Source organism: Eucalyptus grandis, chromosome 11, assembly GCF_016545825.1.
Source record: "Eucalyptus grandis isolate ANBG69807.140 chromosome 11, ASM1654582v1, whole genome shotgun sequence".
Classification (NCBI taxonomy): domain Eukaryota; kingdom Viridiplantae; phylum Streptophyta; class Magnoliopsida; order Myrtales; family Myrtaceae; genus Eucalyptus; species Eucalyptus grandis.
Genome location: NC_052622.1, coordinates 47963674 through 47984451, shown reverse-complemented (window position 1 = coordinate 47984451; position 20778 = coordinate 47963674). Strand labels below are relative to the sequence as shown.

Below are 20778 nucleotides of genomic sequence, written 5' to 3'. Positions count from 1 at the left end.
CCTTGATTCCAAGAAGGGAGACTTGCTTTTGTGCAATCCAAGGAGGTGGACGTAATGCCATGACAAGACTATCGCAGTTCAATGATATCACTTGACAACTATCTTTTGATAAGATTCCCTAAACTAGTGTTGAGTACGTCAAGCTCCTGATTCATGAGCAACAAGAACACTTAACGCAATAGAAGCATGGTTGTTTAGGCAAGTTGAGAAACTCCGGTTGTGGTGAGTTGGGCTCAAGAATCATGAGCCAGGGGGGTCTCGTCTCCATGCTGTACTCCTCTCTGGAAGCGATAGACCGCCATGAGGTGCATGCTCCACCAAAGGCTCTGAAGTCTCCCATGGCCAGATATCAAGTGACGAGTTGTAGAAGCTTTTGCCGGAATTTGGCCCAATCCGCCATTAGTCTACCTTCGTTCCATAAACTCCTTGTGAGAAGGGGTCGGGGAGGGATTTGCTGTTTTACAAATGTATGTGGTAAAGGGTATAGGGGTAACGACTCATTTCAACAAGGGATCTGAATAAGGAGTAGCTCTTAACAAGTTTTTAAGATGGCGAATGGGGCTGAAATGAACCAAACTATGAATCGAATACGCGAAGCTGTGCGCGCGCGCGCGCGCGTGTGCGTGTGCTTGTGGGGAAATAACTTATGGAGGCGTTTTTTGACATAATGGCAAATCTTAGCTTTGGAACTCTAAAATTAAGTGTGTTCAGGTGAGAGTACAACCATAATGGTTGACCTTTTTGAAAAGTGCCCACCTGTACGTCAAAAGACAATTCCGAGACTCGATGTAGGTCAAATCTCATAATTGCTCTTCCTTTATTTGGTGTATAATTTGATTTATTCTTGCTCCCTTCACTATCTTAAAAGTCTATTAGGAATTGCTCCTTGTCCAAGTCCTCTAACCCCAGTGACCTTCTCGCTTTTGTCGGATTGGGTCATTACAATAGGAAAAGGAGAAAAAGACCCTTTTAGGGTTCTTTTGACCAATCTTAGTGCTGAATTTTATGATGTTACTTCTAGATGTTCACTAACATTTACATGTGCAACGGGTTTACCCCGACTTAGGTCGATGAGAAGAGCATGACCGATTCACTAGGTCAATTTCCCATGGCTCTTAGGGGCCATTGATAGATCCAATTGAAGATTATACCCTTATATGAAAGAAATAACACGTTTGGTCACGCCTTTGAGTTTTGCTTTGAAAAGATGGGTACACCTCTTGTCAATGAGCTCTATACTATAGTAGGTTCAATGAACTAGACCTATATGGGCCTGTCATAGATATGCCTTGTTATCCAGATAAAGATGGAGAAATGGAGGCCTATGTGGTTGTCCAGGGAAGATCCAGTTGCAGTTGCCATTCGGAAGGAGAAGCTTCCAGGTTAAGTATCGCCGGGCAAGTGGATCTACAGAGGAAAGATAATTGTCCTTGACCTTCTCTTTTTAACTTTCGACACAACACGACAACATAATCTCCAGCAAATAAATGTTCATTGCACGTCTATGTCAGCCTAATCTACGACTAAAGCATAAATATAAAATCAATGACATGACTTGACCTGTCGTCCTCGCCCGCGAAGCATCATTACCCCATATTTTATCTTCACTGGTATTCTTGACTTTTATGATTTGATAATCATCGGGGAACTTAAAAGAAAAATTATAACGCAAAGTCAGAGCACAACCAGTCCTCACCGTAATAGATTCATCTCCGGTGGAAGATGAAACTCAAGCAGCATAGTAGCTCTGGTTTTAAATGACGATATCGGCAAGATAAAATCAAAGTATTAAGTCTGTTGCAGTTTCAGTGATGGGTGATGGTGACCCATCTAGTTGCGCACTTTGGTTCAGTAGGTCTAACTCGAAACTAAGTCGCCCCTAAACTGCATTTAACATCATTCTTGAAGTACACACAATGTGCTTATTTTGCTTGACATGCAGGGTCGAAGAGCTTGCTTCCTTTGTTTGTCTTAATGATGAGAAAGCTCACTTTAACTCCCTTCTTTATGAAATACCTTGTTAATATCATGGATCGAGTTAGGCATGAGCCCAAACTCGGGCACATGGCCCAAGTAGTGATTTGCTAAGTACTACTTATCATAACATAAACATCATCAATCTACCAAATTATACAATGAAAGATTTCACGGACTTTTAGTCGTTTATTTCTCTCTCTCCCCCTCTCCAACAATTATTGAGGGCATTGATGTTGCCTTTCAAATGGGCTTCTGCCTTTCCATTTTAACTACATCTTATCCTTTCTTTTTTTCGGCTAATAATAGCCAAAATGTAGAAAGGAAGTTCATAATTGAAGATTTACAGAGCATGAGTGGAGACAGTGCTCATTATCGGGTCAGAATCGTGGCTGCCATGTAAAGAAGTTTGCATGGCACAGAAAATTACGTCTACCAATTTATTTCACGAAAGTTCTGGCTGATATCTCAAAGCAAATCGACGTGCTCGTCAATTTAAGGAAATTGGAATCTTCATAATTACAGTTGTGATGACAGAAAGAGAACATGACGCACCAAGGTTCTCCCCCTCATATGAAGGAAGTAACACGTTTGGTCTTGCCTTTCTACAAGAGAAAAATTATCCAAAAGATTTTAAACGTATTGCATTTTTGTTATTTCAATCATAAACATTTTAATTTTATCAATTGAGCAATAAACTTTTTGATAATTCGCCAATATAATCTATCCGGGCAATTTCGATTGAAAATTGCTTGTGTAGATGTTGACCTTCCCACAAGACATGATTGATACTGACGTGGACAAAATTAATTAATCTTCAAATATTTTTTTTTATTAATTTTTAGTCTTCTTTCTTTTCTTTTCTTTTCTTTTTTTCCTTAATTTTTTCCTTCGTTAGTCCTTGAGATTTGACGAGACTCAACCTCACAAGATTTGGTGAGGTTGAGCCTTAACAAAGGCTTGCAAGGTCGGCCCCTTGTTGGCCTCTAGTGAGGTCGCCTCTTGCCAACTTTGAGTGAGGCTTGCCCTCGTTTAGCCTCCCAGCGAGATTGCCTTGCCAAAGGCCAATGAGGGTGAGACTCACCTGCTTCTAGCAAGGGTTGCCCTTGTCAAAGGCAACGAGGGCAACCTCGTTGGCCTTTGGCAAGGTTGAGCCTCACCCGAGGTTGTCCTCATTGGTCATTGCCTTTGGCTAGTCACCAACCATCACTAAGGCATGGTGACCAGTGGAGAAAAAATAAAAAGAAAATAAAATAATAGAAAAATATTAAAAGATAATAAAATATTAAAGACATGTTAACAAAATTTGTCTACATTAGTGTTAGGCATCCCCTGTCAGATGGTGGGCATTTATGCCAAAGATTTTTAGCCAAAATTGCTTAAGTGGACCATATTAACAAAATGTGAAAATGCTTATGATTCAAATGACAAAATTAAATAGTTTAGGATTGAGTTGATAAAGGTGCATTAGGTTTAAGGCTTTTTGGGCAATTATTCCTTAGTGAAAAAACACTTTGCACTTCTGATTGGGATTTCTTTGAAAAGATTGTGTACGCCTCTTGTCAATGCAGATCTATATTACTTAAGTGGGTTCAATGAACTAGACCACTATAGTTTTTTTTTTTTTTTTTTTTTTGGGGTCAGAAGACCACTATAGTTGACTCGAGGAAAATAATTGTGCAAAAAATTTGATAAATCAATTGGGCCTGTGATAGATATGCCTTATTATCTAGATGAAAATGGAGGAACAGAGGGCTATATGGTTGTTCAGAAAAGCTCCCAGGTTCAGACCCGAGAAAAGAAGACATGTCCTTGATCTTCTCCTTTTAACTAAAGGGTGTCCATTAAAGCTAGCTAGGAACTTTTGACACAACACGAGATGATCTCCAGAAACAGATGTTCATTGCTTATTGATAGAGAGAGATAGATCAGATTGGTTATGCCCGTTCAATTTTAGACTGAGCATAAACGTGAAATCAAAGACGTGTCATCCTTGCTAGCGAAGCATTATTCCCCTTGTTTTTATCTCACTGCTGATCTTCATTATAATGACTCAAGAGTTGTCAGGGAACTCAAAACAAAAAAAGTAGAATATAAAGTTGTAGCACGACACGTCCATACTGTAAGGGATTCAACATTCATACGTGATGGAAAATGAAACTCAAGCGCAATAACAGCTCTGCCTTTAAATGGCAATGTTGGCAAGGCAAACGCAAGGTGTAACTTCTGGTGCAGTTTCAGTGAATGATAGTGACCAGTCTAGTTGCACACTACGGCATGGTCGGTCTAACTCTGAACCAAGTTGGCCCTAAACTTCATTTAATGTCATTTTTGAATTCTCATTTTGCTTGACATATAAGGTCGAAGAGCTTTCTTCCTTTTGTTCGTCTTAATGACGAGGGAGCTCGCTTTAGATCCTTTCAATAGGTGAATCCCATGCTTATGAAATGCCCTCTTAATATCCTGGATCGGGTGAGCCATGAGCCGAAACCCTAGTAGGTGGCCCAACCGTATGGCAAATTTTTTTGATGATGAGCTCAATTCTTTTTGTTTGTTGTGGACTTTGATATTCCCAAGTTGTGATTTGCTAAGTATGAGTTATGCTAACCTAAACATCATCAAGCTGTCAAATTACACAATGACAGATGTGTGGAGATTGTCAATAATTAAAAAGAAAAAAGTTCACAATTGCAGTTGCCATCTAAAGGAGTCTTCTTTCAAGGCGCCACAAATTGCCATGTCCACCAATTCATTTCACTAAAGTTCTGGTTGATATCACAAAGCAAATTGCCATGTTTGTCAATTTAAGGAAATTGGAAGAGACATAAATCTGGAAAATGCTACATACTCCTAACAATAACAATTATGATGCTAGAAATAAAAATCGGTGCACCAAGTTTGGAGATAATCATAAAAAAAAAGTCTTAAATCTATTGTATAGATGTTAATTTAGTTCTAAACTTTTCAATGTGACCAATTTAGTGCTAAATATTCTCATGATTTGTCAATGTAGTCATTTCAACCAATTTTAGTTAAAATTTACTAAAATGATGGTTTATTAAGAGCATCGACCGATGTTGAAGTGGACTATTTAGTCCTAAATCTTTTAACGATTTGTCAATTTAGTTTTTCTGATCAATTTTGATTGGAAATCACTCAGCACCAATAGTCCTAGGTGACAATGCCGGTACTGACATGAACAATTTTTGTAATTTTATATTTTTTTTCATTTCCTTTTCTCTTCTTTTCTCTTCTTTTCTTCTTCTCTTTCTTTTTCCTTTTCCCTTTTTCCCCTCCTCCAACCATCATTAGGCCTTGTTGATGGTTGGTCTTGGGCAAGTGATGCTTGAGCCTGAACAGCGAGGGTAGCCTTTCCTCAAATCGGGCTAGGGCAGCCCGCATTTGCCTAGGGGAGGTGACCCTTGCTAGGGGTAGGTGGGGGTCCTTTGCCTAAGGTTGGTGAGGGTGGCCCTCACTAGCCTAGGCATAGGCATCTTGCCAGAGGTCAACAAGGGCAGGCCTTGCTTGAGGCTGATGAAGGGAAAAAGAGAAAAGGAAAAAAAAAAAAAAAAAATCATAAAATTTTAAAAACTCTGAAAATTATACACGTTAGTGTCAGCTTAACACATGGGACGGTTGATGCTGATTAGAACGCTATGTTAGTGGTCTCTAGCTAAAATTTGTTGAAATGACTAAATTGACATATTGTTGAAAGGTTTAAGACTACATTAATAAATCATCAAAATGTTTAAAACTAAATTGACATAATTGAAATATTTATGATTGAATTTATCACCATACAATATATTTATATAACTTTTTCGACAATATGAGTATGGAAAACACCAAATAAAAATATTTATCTAGATGTATGACGATGAATTTTATCTAGATCTATAATAGAAATATTTGAAAAGAAGACTTTTTAGTTTTTTCTTTCGCAATTTTAATCTTGTTTTTGTTTTAGTGTATGTGGGTTTCCTTATCCTTAAGTTCTTCAAATGTCATTTTGTTCCAATCTTTTGAATGACCAAGTTAAAACTTGAGATCGTTATTCCTCCCTTACTATTTAAAATTGTTTGAACTATAAGATTAAATAAACATGTCAAACGGTAAACTAATAAATTAAATCTTATGGACTGCTCTATTGTTTTCTTTTTTTGGAATCAATTTTAAATTAAGTGGACTTTAGTTAAAATTGTATCGTGTACCGACTTTCCATGGTTTGATAGGAAGCCCAGGTTGGACTTATATCATATAAGTAGGTACACAATGTAAGTTATATCGTTACAACTTACTCGGAATCACCGGCTACTCATTTTTATTTTTTTTTACTTTATCTAGGTGAAAAGTTGAGCATCTTTGTTTATAGCGAATAGAATAACAATATACAAGCCCTAAAACGTGCACGTTTAATGATTTATTAGGAGTGAACATGATTTTATGATAGAACTGGGAATATGATAACTGAATCGATGAGAATCGGTCTGGTTTCAGGTTCAAAAATATGCAGAGTATATTCTAATTTTAGGTTAAACTAAGAACTTGGAAATATTTTTTGTATTTTTCTTGTTCTATATTTTTGCGCAATCCTACAACATTCCATGGCGTCCAATAATGAGTGTGTAATTTGAAACCACTAATTTGAATTTCTATTTTTGGCTATATCTAAGAATGAGCTTTTTATTTTGTTAATATTTCATAATTTTCGTGTGTCTAAATATAAGTTTTGTTAGTGGATTGTAGCAAATAGTGGTTATAAGAGATGATGATTCACTATAATCTTTCAATTAAGAGTACAAATGGAATCTCCATAGAATCTGGAATTAACTTTAGAACCTATGACAAGAAATATTCTAGGTTTTTGGGTATGTGGGGTAAGTTTAAAGTTCCAAAAATTAGGGAACTAGTTCTAATAAGTAAGTTCTAAGTTCTAAGTGAGACTCGGACAAAACTTAGAACCCTAGAACTTGGAACCGTTCAAGCCTGTGATTTATAGATAAAACATCGTTATGTTTAATATTAGTGTCACATAATATACTAAGGCATATTACGTAGGGCAAATAAAGAATAAAACTCTATCTATTTTAAACAAAACACTACTTCCTCTTAACTTTTTGTTCATTTCAAAATTACCCTTTATAAAAATTAACATCAAATGTGATCCACCGCCCAAGGTTCCCTTGCTCCACTAGAAAAACAACTATCCTCGCCCGTTTCGGCAACTTTAAAAATAACTACCCTTTTCTTCTTTTTTGGAGGTAACTCTCAATCTATTTTTCAACCTTACATTACTTATTCACTTTTGCACACCCCTCTAACACTTGCTTAACTCCAGTATCTAATTAAGGGAACTTTTTTAGGGAAGATTATCTGAAAAATCCTCAGTCTATTATATGGAAATTAATTCAGTACTAAAATTTTCAATCCTAAATTGTTTTATAATTTAACAATATAGTTCTAATATTTTTGATGATTTACCAATGTAATCCTTCTAGCTAAATAGTCAAATAATAGGTTTATGAATAAATTGACAAATTTTCAAAAAGTTTAGAACTAAATTGACAAATTTTCAAAAGTTTTAGTATTAAATTGATATAATTGAAAGGTTCAGAATTGAAATGACTGATGTACAATAGACTTAGGACTTTTAAAACAAGTTTTCCATCTTTCCCATGTGCACAATCCTTTTACGGCATTAAGATATAATCAGCAGCCACGCACTTGCAAGCTGAAAGGCCCACCACAAATTATATCTAGAGGTGATGTGCTATAAGCCTAGTATATTAAATTAGAAGGAGAAACAGTTGCCCAATGAAATCCATGGCTTTCTCAAGTTCTCAAACTTTTGAGTGAACTAATTTATAAGCTGAATTTTATCCTAACAGTGAAAGTCTGTGGTCCATACCCATCATAGAACTGCACCTTTGTCATATATTTCATACATCACACTAGATAGATATCGTATTCATGAAATATGATTCACTAGTCGTAGTTCTAAGTTTTTGTTGAGGCAATAGATTTAATCTGATCTTTACTTGCACTGTGGATGGCTACTTCCCAACTAAATGGACGGTGACTTGATAAACTAAGCTTCTTGTTATTTTTAATCAACGGCTACTGCCTCTTTACAGAGATGAATCCCACTGCCGCATTCGCGGTCCCCAATCATTTTTCAAATCTAATATAAATTTCCAACCAAATTTTGTACGTGTAATTTGGTTTATTGTCGATGGAGAATCGTTCTTTGTTTCTTCCCACAATTCTTTAATTTCATGGTATGCCCTTCGGGGAGATTGATTTGTCATATAAGGAAGGTTTTCCATAAATTTTGTGGAATTTGATATATTTTAATTAAATTACGTGACGGGTTTAAAGTTCAACTTAGACTTAACATGATACCATGTAACGCCGGTTTGGAGGACACAGGCGATCACCTAACCCATGTTGGAGACAGCTCATTAAGGTTTTTTTCTTTTCTTTTTTAAGTTTAAAGTTAATACTCTCCGTCGTATCATTGGATCTTTAGTCTCTTTGTAGAATAGGTCATATATGTCGAATCGCAGAAATTTAGTGTCCCGTTTAACTTTGTTTTATTTGTTATTGTTCTCCATCGTTCGACATACTAGGTGATCAGTCCATACAATTTTAGTTCCATGTATTGAGCTAAGCATCAAAGCGTAAAAACAGCCCAGTTAACCCCAGAACAGTCACCTACGAATTCCCTCGGAATCCATCTCATGCGCAGTGGATTGTCGGAGCAACAATCAAAGGACCGTGATCACATGAGCAAAACGCGCGTGTTGGAAATTTAACTGCAGAAAGGCAGAGTGTTGAGATCGTAGCCATCGCCCTGGTGCTGTTCCTGTTCTGCCGCTGGAATTCTTTCTTCGATGGAAGGTAAAACACGCGCGGTATCTGTTCATAACCCCATCATTGCCGCAGACAGCAAGCGCCACCAGCAATGGAGGTGATGTAATACCATGGACGTCACGAGTTCAACGCGTGCATTCAACGTGACAGCGACGTGAGTAATAACATACATACGATCAAGTTCCCTGTTCTTAGTCTCGCAAAAATACGAGTTTGCCGTACACTTCTTGGTTGACTCCGTTCGTCGTGCGACTCCAAGTCAAATACAGAATTTTTTCCAAAACTTAATAAGGAAGCAGGTGAAGCTTATTAAATTTATAGGGACCGGTCTCTTTCTTAACCAGTCGGTTCTCGTTCTATATCATCCATATTCCTCTATCACTGACACCCCATCATCATCACTCGCTCCTTCCTTCACCACTTCGTAGTCCCATTCACTCGTTTTCGAGATCTCCAGATATTGTCTCTCCCGCAGCTATGGCAGAGAAGGTGGATCCTCCTTCTATTTCCTCTTTCTTCTAGCTCATCTCTCTTGATACCTGCCTTTTATTTTCTTTGTCGTTTTCTAATCAGTCTATGATTGTGATTCTTCAGAACAACTATCTCTTCATTTGGGTTGTTATTTCGTTGGGTCCATCTTGTTCATTTCTCTGTTTTGCATCCTCCCCCTGATACTTTCTCTGCAAACGATTAGGAGAAGGAAAACCTAGAATTGTTCTTCTCATTAATTTGATACACGTGGCTTTATTGATTTTTGTATTGTTCTTGTTCGTTGCAGGTGACCAGAATGGTGATAAAGGTGGATTTGCAGTGCTGTCGCTGCTACAAGAAGATCAAGAAAATTCTCTGTCAATTCCCCCGTGAGTCTCTCTCTCTCTCTCTCTCTCTCTCTCTCTCTCTCTCTCTCTCTCTCTCTGTTTATTTTTTGGGCTTCCCCTCTTCTGAATTTCAAATTGTTATCATTTCTTGATTCGTAGTTACTATTGCATTGGTGTTAAATTAATTTGACTGAGTTTGCTATGAATTAATTTGTGAACAAAAGAAATCCGAGACCAGATATACAATGAAAAGCAGAACATGGTGTTGATCACCGTCGTGTGCTGCAGCCCGGAGAAGATCCGGCAGATGATCATCTGCAAGGGTGGCGAGACGGTGCTGGGTGTTGAGATCCTGCTCGACAAACCCAAGGAGCCTGCAAAGCCCAAGGAGCCTGCAAAGCCCAAGGAGCCCGAGAAGCCTAAGGAGACCGAGAAGCCTAAGGAGCCCGAGCCACCAAAAGTTCCTCCCCCGACACCGCCACAGCAGGCGCCCCCAGCGCCGCCCCCGGAGGTGCTAAAACCGGTGTTGGGCTATCCGCCAGTGCCAGTGTATCCGATGGTGCCGGTGTGTCCGATCGTTGGGGTGTGTTGTTGTCCACCAGGTTATGGAGGGTATCGTGGGGGACCATGCTATTGTGGGCGGAGGAGGCCAGTGATGTGCGATGATGGATGTGGAAGACCGGCTGGGGAGTGTCAAGGCGGGAACAGAGGTTTCCATCCTGGGCAGGGGAGGCCAGTGATGTGCGATGATGGATGTGGAAGACCGGCTGGGGAGTGTCAAGGCGGGAACAGAGGTTTCCATCCTGGGCAGGGGAGGCCAGTGTTGTGCGATGATGGATGTGGAAGACCTGCTGGTGAGTGTCAAGGCGGGAACAGAGGCTTCCATCCTGGGCAGGGGAGGCCAGTGATGTGCGATGACGGGTGTGGAAGACTGGCTTGTGAGTGTCGGGGTGGGAGAGGTTACTACGGGAGCCGATGTGATTACTTCAGTGAAGAAAATGCCATTGGATGCACCGTCATGTGATCAACTTCAAAATTTCTCATGTCAATTGCTAATGTGGTCACTGTGCGAAAGATACATGAGTCAACTTTTCAGGGCTTTCGTGGGGTCTTTTATCGTTGTGGGTATAGAGAGATTGATAAGGTTGGTGGTCTAGTATGGTGGTATATGTAGTCAAGTGTGTTCAACGCAAAGCTTGTCGCTGGTTGATTTCTTCATTTCAATAAGATCAACTCCTTTTTATTTCTCATCTCATCATCTCATTCGGCACATATTCATGCCTCTTGCTTGCCTCTATGGCGATTCATTCCATGAAAGAGCTGCTTGAGTGCACTATTGAATGATCTTCACAAAATGAAATGAAACAAAGATGATAGAGACTTTGTCATTTGGCTTTATGATATTAGTATTTGGATTAAATTGGTCAAATTAAAAGGTTTATGACCAAATTGACATCTGTATAATAAGTTTAGAAATTTTTTGGTAATTATCCTCATCAATGGTCAAGAGCCACCCCAAGGTCGACCCCACCCAATCTGATGCGGACGCCAATGATGTCACCCTCCCCCTTGTTGTTGCCTACATCTCTCTCCTCTCATCCCTATATTCATTTGTGGCGAGATTGTTCGTGGCTTGGGACAATGAGGGCACGCGAGCTCACCCTGAGCCCGCAGCTCGCGATCGCTAAGGCCGTGTGAGGTCGGCCTCGAGTTCGTGAGGGTTGTGACTACTTGTAAGCCTCTATTGCAAGCTCGCCAGTTGCACAAGCTCTACACTGAAGCTTTACCATGGTGGCCACAACCTTGATCTAATCTTGAGTTGGCACGGTGACCATGGCCTGCCTCAGATATGAGGTTGGCGATGGCCTCCAAAGGAACAATGGCGGTGCATGTGGTGGGGAGAGAGACATGTGTTGAGGTTATATCGGCTATGGAATGAACTGGTGGTTGGTTTATGAGCGTAAGGGAAAGTCTCACCCTGTGAGCTAACTTTTCGGGTGAGAAAGGCCTAATTGGTGCGGGGTGTGGGATTGAGCAAGTCTCTTGGGCAATTATTTACTGTGGGAAGTGAAGTTGAAGATGAATTTTGTAATTTTCTTCTTAAAGAAGACAACTTCCTGACGAAGTCACCATTAGTGTGCAAAGTCATGGCATCCCTCGTCCTCAATGTAAAAGCTTCGCATGTGATGGAAAGTGAAACTCAAGCAAAATAATAGCCCTGCTTTTTAATTGGCTATATTGGCAAGAGTAAAGCAACGTGCAACTTTCATCGAACGATAATGACTAATCTAGTTGCAAAGCTTTGGTTGGGTACGTCTAACTTTCACACGAGTGGCTCCTACCTGTGTCTAACAGCATCCTTCAAGTTCGCTTAATGTGCTCAGTTTGTTTTAGTAGTTGCTTCAAGAAAGTGTCCTTCATTTTGGTGTGGGTGGACCAGGGCCTTGGCTTCCTTTGTGATCATGATATTTATTAGATGTATTTCAGATGTTAGAGAAAGATCGTTATCAACTGTGCACTCAGAAAGCCCTCGTGGCACATTTTAGTAGGACCATTTTTTTCATCCTTAAAAGCAAATATTCGGAATCGGCAATTTTCACTCCCTGAGGACTTCTAGGACTAGGAATTAGAGGCCGCTCCTATTTTCGTCGTTAAAGTTATCGGGACAAATTTGACGTTAACTAATATCGTGGTATCAATGCGGAGAACGGCAATATTTTACAACTTCTAATAAACATCTCTTTGCCTAAGCTAGTCGTTGGTCTCTCTCTCTCTCTGATGTACCACTGAAAGATGCATTTGATGAGGCCTGCCCAAATGAGTGTCTGCTTTTGATTATAAAAGCAAAAAAGGTCATAATTGAGGACTATAAAATGTGCGGAAGATATTCGATGTCAGGACGAGGATCTTCTATCCCATACCGTGGTTTACTTGGTATCTCAACAAATCTCGATTATATATATAATTTTCATTTTTATAAATCAATGATTGAGATTTATCCAAACATTAAAGGGATTTGTGAGAGGAGCCAAAGATTCATGTCTGGTCGGAATTGTAGTTGCCATCTTAAAGAGGTTAGGCACTTCTAATTGATATGATGTATTGATCAATTACGTCCACCAACTGCTTTCACTGAAATTCTAGTTGATATCTCAAAGGACAATGCCATGTTAGACAGCATAAGGAAATCGGAAGAAAAATAAATGATGCATTTGTTATATTGAAAACTTCATAATGAAGGAAAATATTTTATGTGAAAATTATTTTCAAAAAATTATTTTCAAAGAAAAAGATTAGTTTTCATTTATTTGGGGTTTAGGGGAAATGATTTCCCTTTTACTAGAAGGATAAATGGTTTTCCCTCAATATGAGCTTGTTGTTTCAAATGCATGGAAAACATTTGCAAAATCGACTAGTTTTTTATCATTCAAACATTGAAAAGTCAAAAAATAATTTCTCAGAAATAGTTTTCATTCAATCAAACAAATCCTAAATGTGAAAAGTCCTACGCTATATGTGGCATCCCAAAAATAACTCATGGCCATGTGTTTTATAAGTAGGAGTTTATTGAATTATGATTTCAAGATTTATGGCCAAGTGAATAAGAATGATCTGGTATTTATATAAATGGATAATTATTTTTGTTGGAAACGCGACCTATATCCATGTGAGACCAAGGATTTTATTTGATGAGGAGATTATGTTTTTGATCATGAATTTTATAAGTTGGATTTTATTAAACTATGTTACAAAGTATTATGGCCATTTAAATTTGTAATTTGGTACCTTGTATAAGTGGGATTAAGATGGATTACCAAAAATAAATATGGGTCATCTAAGTTTGGACCTTAGGCCCAAGTGAGTTGGGCCTAAAGTGGGCCAAGAGGCCCGGCCCATAGAGCCCATGGGATGGTTGACCCATGGATGGGGGGGGGGAAGCCAAATGGCCTCCTCCAAGTGTCTTCGGCAAGGGAGACACTTGTCTCCTTCTTGGGGACAAGTGTCCCCCATGCATAATGTGGATGCATGCAAGCTTTCTTTTCAACCAAAAGGAAAAAGGGGGAAGGGGGTGGTCGGTCTAGGTGCTGAGAGAGAGGAGAGAAAGAGATAAAGAGAGAAAGAGAGGAAGAGAGGAAGCAGAGACGCCGTCGAGCCCTCCTAGTCCCGCCGTCGTTCTTGCTGTGTTTTCCTTCGAATTTGAGGCAAGTGAAGTCCTAAAACCTACCATTTGCATTGCTATGTGTATGTGTAGTAGATGGTAAGTCTTGGTTGTGGTAGATGGGATGAAATTTCGGAGCTTTGAAGAGAAATTCGTTGGCCATGCATGTTGTTTCTGGAAAGACCAGTCCGACCGTCCATGAGATTGTGTGTTGCATGTGACTTTTTAGTCGGAATATTGTTTCGCTTTCTTCATAAAAGTTGTAGAGAACACCTTGAAGAACAACATACTAAAATTTGAGGCAAAAAAAAACAAGAAATCGTTAGTTAAATGATTTTTCTTTGGAGAGACTAGATCTGGAATTCGTTGTGCTGACCTTCAGTGGTTTCGTGGTTTGCAAAATAACCTTCTTGTGAAAATATCACCTTGATCTCTTAATGAAATTTGTAGTGTACTTCTTGAGGTAGAACAAATCAAAAATTTAGAGAAAAAAAAAACAAGAGTAGGTAGGTGAAAACGTGGTCTTTCTGAGATGGTTAGATCTAGAAATTTCGGTACTAGGAACAGAATTTTTAACCGCCTATATTTAATTACCTAGGACGAATCTGACTTCAGTGTCTTCATGAAGTATTTACCTTATGGTCTTGGCTATCACATAGTTGAATTTCATAATTTTTAAATTTCATATGGGTATTTAATCAAAAAAAAAATTAAAACTATGCGATCTGATGTGTTCGGACTTGGTATTGTTGCAATGCGTGGTCTATACCGTTTTTTATGATATTATTTTGGAAAATTATTCTGCATTAAATACCTTTATTTATGTCTTTCCTACAACATATTCAAATTTCGTAATTTTTTAAGTTCATTTGCCTATTTAACCAAAAATGTTTCAAAAACTGTGCAAGTAGAACGGACAGAATTAGTAGTGCTGTGATGCGTGGTCTGTATTGAACTATATGGGGATCTTTTGGTGTAGTGTTCTTCATGAAATATCTGCATTTATTTCTTGAATATCACATGTTCGAATTTCATAATTTTTTAATGTCATTTGGGTATTTAGTGAAAATGTTTTCTAAAACTGTGCTAGCTGGATTGTGCAAATTTCAAAAGCTGTGATGCATGGACTATCCTGTTTTGTATGAAATTCTGGTGGTGCTGTGTTCTTCATGAGATGAGTGCCCCTAGAGTTTGTCTATGATGTACTAAATTCTTAGAAATTATTAGAGACAATTACTAAATCTTAGGAAATGTAAATTAAAAAGAATGCATTATGTTTTCTAAAATAATAGTAATTGATCTTGCTGCATATGTGATGATATATGGCATTACATATAAAATCAAAAGCTGAAATGGACTTTGTTGTCATCACATCATTTGCCATGTTAATATTGAGACACAATTGTGAACATGAATTGTGATAAATGAGGATGTCGTCGGAGGTGTGAGCCGACGATGCCCCGAGAGTGTCGGGATGCCCGGAATGTGGGGGTGCCGGATGCCCGGTGGCCTAGTGGCGTAATTCCGAAGGGTCCTTGGGAGTTTTGAGATGCCCGGTGGTATACGGTACGTAATTCCAGGGGGAATGCCTAGTGGTATGTCGGTACGTAATCCCGGAAGCCCTGGAGGTATGTGCCGAGGGGGATTCCTCGTGATGCTAGTTGGGATGCAAGATGTCCGGAATGTGGGGGTGCCGGATGCCTAGTTGTATTTTGAATACATGCCCAGAAGTTCCTCGCGATGCCAGGTTGGGTGCGAGCGATAAATTGTGGGATGCAAACATTGGTCTCTAGAAAGAAAAACTTATAAGATCCTTGTGAAAGATAATAATTGAAAATGAATCATGTGCATAGGTGTATGCATATGGCATGATGCATGATCTGCTTATGAAAGTAAATTAATGCTATTTGATATTGAAAATACGATCATAAAAGCATGAATGGATCTCATTGTGATGTATACTTGATAGCATGGATGATATGAATCATAGTGGTATATGCATGATGGCATGGTGAGATATGCATGACTACATGGTGGTAATATGCACCTATGGCATGGATATGCATAAATGCTTGATGATGAGTGCATGGTGGTATATGCACATATGGCATGGCGATATATGCATGAATGCTTGATGATGAGTGCATGGTGGTATATGCACATATGACATGGTGATATATGCAAGAATGCTTGATGATGAGTGCATGATGGTATATGCACATATGGTATGATGACATATGCATGGTTGCAAGGTAAGTTATACTTGAATGCATGAATGATATGTGCTTTGTTATGATGCCTTGATTGTTTTGTTTGACGCAATGAGTAGTTTGGTGGATCTTTATTGCTGAGTGGTTGTATTCACCCCTTTTGGGGATTAACATTTCAGACTAGATAAGATTCATCTGCTATCACTGCCATTGGTAGATGGATCAAGTGGTTGGATATGATCACGAGGAGAAGGATAGCAAAGGAAGGATCTTTTGGACGCCGACACTGATTGATGGACTTTGTTGACACCTATTTTAAAATTTAATTTATTTTTTTAGAAAATAATAATATAGCATTTGGTTGCAGAGGGAAATTTTGAAAAAAAAATTTTGAATTCAAAATAATTCAACGGCCGGATTTTGGAGCCATTTCTTTGTTGAAGAGGTTGAGTGAATATCGCCGGATCTTCAACAATTTCAAGTTTTTCTTCTATAAAAAAGAAGCCGAGGCTTCGGTTTAGGGGGCTTCTCTTCATCTTTCGTTGAAGGAAAAGAAAACACAAAAAAGGAAAAGTCACGAAAGCTTTAAAACCTGCGAGAGAAAAAGAAGAGAAAGGGAGAAAAGTTAAAAAGGCAAAAAAAAAGAAAAGTGAAAAATAGAGCAGAAGGGAAAGAAGGTGATTGGACATTTATTGTTCATCACCCTCTTCCCTCTATTGGTTCCGTCTCGGCCCTCCTCCCCGCCGGCTCCGATTTTTACTCCTCTCCACCGCGACGACCGGCTCCGTTTCGCTTCAATCCGGCGACGCTTGAGTTCAACACCGGAACCCGACGGAAAGCCCTCGATCCGGCGGCCCGTGTTGCACCGCGCCGCCGAACGGCACGACGACCCGAGCGACCACCACGCCGCGACCACCACGCCGCGACCACCCGGTGCCGATCTGCCTTTGTCTTGCTGTTTATTCTTTGCTCTAGCCGAGCCCGAGTCGAGCCATTCCACCCTCCGCCCGACGAATCTGCTCCTCCGTTGCAGCCCGACGACCGCGCCTCTACAACCCGCAGCCTAGCCAATTCCGAGCGAGACCCGCCGCCTCCGCCGCTACTCCAGCATCACTCAACACCGCGGACCTCCATCGCAGCAGCCCGCTCCCCGCGACGCTGACCCGCACCCGACGCCGTCCGCCGCTCGTGTCCTCCCCTTGCGACGCCGGACTCGCACCCGCCCCGCCAACGACCCGGCGACGCGGACTCGCACCCGAAGCCCCGCCAACGACCCGGCGACGCCGGAGCCCCTCTGCGCAGATCCCACGACGGCCCCGCTTCCGATTAGCGCCTGCACACTGAAGTTTCCCCGCTGCTCGCCCGTGATGCCGCAGCACCTGTTCGTGACCACCCCCGACGCCCGAGATCCGTGCCCACCGTCGCGTCACCTCTTCACCGCTCGCCCACCGTCGGTTCACCTTCGTCGGAGCCCCCTGGCTGGTCCGACGACGTGCTGCTCCCCTGACCCGAGACTCACGAGCACGTGACTAGAAGAAAAAGAAAAACAAAAACAAAAACAAAAGAAAAAGAGAAAGCAAATTAGGTAGTTTTGCTTTTCTTTATTTTATTTATTTTGTTATTATTGTTCAATTTAGAATATTGAGATGTGCTTTTCTTTTATAAATCTCGTAGGTATTAACTGCAAGTACTTTATCTCAAATTATGGTAATTATTAATTTGACCCGTAAGACGTCGGGTCATTTTTTTAATTACTTTAATTTTTAGGAATTTTGATAGTATTTCAATTGTTAAATCGTTATAGAGTTAAAATAATTGTTAATTTAATCCGTGAGACAACGGATTATTTTTTCGGTTATTTTAATTCTTGTCTTAATTCTTTTAAAATAATTACTTGTTTGGAAAAATTAAAAAATAAAATAAAAATCAAAAAGTACATAAAAATCTAAATATTGCATTAGAGCATTTAGGGTTAGTAAATTAGAATTTGCATTTATCGGATTATAATTTTTAGATTATACTTTTAGATGGGTGGTTTTTGTTAGGGATAATTTTAAATAATGTTGGCATGTCTTGATTTTTATATAGCTTTCAGGATAAAGTATAGTTTAAGTTAAATTGATTCCTAAAATAAATTAGAATATCATTCACTTTAGTTAGTCTAATTAGTTTTAGATTAAGTCAATTTTCATTTAGTAAAACAAAAAGAGGAACAAAAAAATGTTATGCATGCCATGTGAGTTATAGTTTAATTTTTTTTTTAATAAAAGGAAAATGCTAAAAGAAAATCATTGCACCATTAAGTTACTTTCTTTTCAATAAAAAACATTATGTCATTAAAAAATAAAAAAATAAAAAATCATTTCATTGGTTAGTTAATAGGTTAATTCATAATTAATCTCACATCATCATTATTTAGCATAGGTTGCATATATGCATTAAAAAATGAATCATCATAAAAAAATCATAAAAGAGCATGCATGTAGAAATATCATGTCATTCATCCCATATCATGTAGCATACGCATATTTAGGATTATAAAAATTAGATTTTATACATATAGTAATAAGTTTAAGTCATACCATATGAATTGCATCTCACATATCATTAAAGTAAAATCCATGCATATTAAATTTAGATTAAGATTGCATATAATTATTTTTTTTAAAAGAAAAAAAGAAAAATTAGGTGTCATGTCATTTAGAAATCATGTTTAGGACATGCATTTTTATTAGCATTTTTATTTGAATGTTATTTTATTGATTGCGCACCCGCATGACCACCATTTGCATGTTAGTAACTTAGGTTTAAATTAATCAACATTGCCTGCAAAATATTTTTGAAATTAAAATAAAAGGTACCGAAAGGGCGTTAGATTAATCTAGCGTAATCATGTCCCCGGACCTATTGAATCTACGGTTCGCAATAGTAAAGTATTCTCCCATACTTTACTTGGGTTTCTAACCAGCCCTAATTGGTTAGTGGCGGCTCCAAATTGAAATTGCATGTTTAAATGAATTAATTTCTATCAAGTCGCGATTGGTAGGACTTGGGAGGGTCCGCGCCAAGTCTTCGGACTTAGTAATCCATTAACCTAAACTTCTAGGATTGCCCCTGAAAATTTAGGTCGCGACAGACTTTAAGTATACGACTATTGGAGGAGATGTTGGTCATCTTTTAAAGTATAGCCAAGTATAGAAAACCATGGCATTTTGATGTACCGACTAAAGATGTCCATCTGCTTTATGTAAATAAAAGTGTTCGGCTTTAACTTATATAAGATGTTTAGTTGGTGTGCACTGTTTTCTGAATATAGGGAAGGGAGTTATTGGTTATGCTTCTATTATATGAATTGCGCAAGGGACCGATCTAAAACATGTAAACCCTTAGGTTGTATGGACCCGCTGCAATTGCAATGGTATCAGAGTGACATGATATTAAGGAAAGTGAAAGGTAAGCGAACTGTGGCGACCCTAATGGATCGGGGGCCGTCGAGGGGTGCCACACTATATTAGGAAAAAATTATCCAAAAAGTCTTAAACCTATTGCATTTTGGTTAATTTAATCATAAACCTTTCCATTTTACTAATTGAGTTGTAAACATTTAAGTTTTGCCAATTAAGTTAATATAGTTAATTTTAACTAGAAATCATTGACGTGGGCATCAATAGTGCCCACGTAGGACAGTCGGCACTAACATCTAAATTTTTTATAATTTTTTTTTTATTTCTTTCCCTTTTTTTCTACCAAGTTCGGCAAGGGCCAGCTGACCTTCGTTGACCACAAGTGAGGGCTTTTCGATTGGTGAGGGTCAGCCGGCCCTCGCCTATGATCGAAGAGGGTTGGCTAGCGGCCCTCATTGAGTTTGGAAGAAATAAAGGAAAAAAAAAAAGAAAGAAAAAAAAAGAAGAAGCAAAATATAAAAATTATTAAAAAATTTATATATTTTTAAAATTATAAGAATTTAAATAATATTTATAAAATGGTCAATGGCTAAAACATGAAAGATAAGGCTAAAGCAATGTTGTTTTGGTCCAAATATTATTTTTTAATCTAATTATTATTTTGGTTATATCAAGAAATAAATTAATTTTTTTAAAAGAAAAAGTGGATGGAAGGTAATCTCCTCGGCTTACCCTTTTTTTTTTTTTTAAGTTAACTTATTTTATTAATATGACTTAAAGAAATTTCTATTGAAAAATTTAATTTTGATCAAAAAGAAATTGTTTTAGCAATTTCACTGTCATATAGGAGAGAGGAAATAATAAAAAAGGCATGTCAACATTTTCCGCTAACCAAGTTAGTGGAGTTAACAAAATGACTTGATCGTATTTTTTAAGTTTTAAGATTTAATTACATTTTTATAAAAAAAATTTAGGACTTCTAGTGGACTTACTCTAGAATTTAATCAATGATGTTATAACTACAATGCAGAAATTGAAAGATAATGTGTTTGTTTTGTGTGTTGAGGGCCTTTGAAGAGTATGATATGGTTATTTGAAGCCCAAATGAAAGTTTCCAACAATGGTTACAAACAATTTCCGAAAGGTTACATTAACTCAACTTCCTTAACTAGTTTTTTTTTTACTCCACTGTCTTGATGGATTGATCGACTCTACTATCTTGAAGTTTGTTTTATTGCATTGCATTGATGGTTACTTCTTTGACGGTTGTAGTTGAAAATGTCGAGTCCACTTTTAGCCGAATACTTCAAGCTATAGATTCACACGTTGTTGACTATTCT

General features: G+C 38.4%; 1 protein-coding gene across 3 annotated transcripts; it reads left to right on the top strand.

Annotated features, from left to right (window-relative positions):
- Window positions 1–9175: 9175 nt before the first annotated feature.
- LOC104445597 (protein PYRICULARIA ORYZAE RESISTANCE 21) lies at window positions 9176–10915 on the top strand. 3 transcript variants are annotated; one of them, XM_010059500.3, is made up of 4 exons: window positions 9176–9336; window positions 9626–9707; window positions 9890–10313; window positions 10398–10915. In XM_010059500.3, exons 1-4 carry the CDS (start codon window positions 9325–9327, stop codon window positions 10687–10689), a joined length of 810 nt encoding a protein of 269 aa, XP_010057802.1. In that variant the 5' UTR covers window positions 9176–9324; the 3' UTR covers window positions 10690–10915. The 3 variants fall into 3 exon arrangements, with proteins under 3 accessions (XP_010057802.1, XP_010057800.1, XP_039160195.1); XM_010059498.3 differs by having other exon boundaries at window positions 9890–10915; XM_039304261.1 differs by having other exon boundaries at window positions 9178–9336; window positions 9954–10915.
- The last annotated feature ends 9863 nt before the right edge of the window (window positions 10916–20778 follow it).

Coding starts and splice junctions, on each gene's coding strand:
- LOC104445597 (XM_010059498.3), top strand. Junction 9,708..9,889: donor AATTCTCTGTCAATTCCCCC/GTGAGTCTCTCT, acceptor TGTGAACAAAAG/AAATCCGAGACCAGATATAC.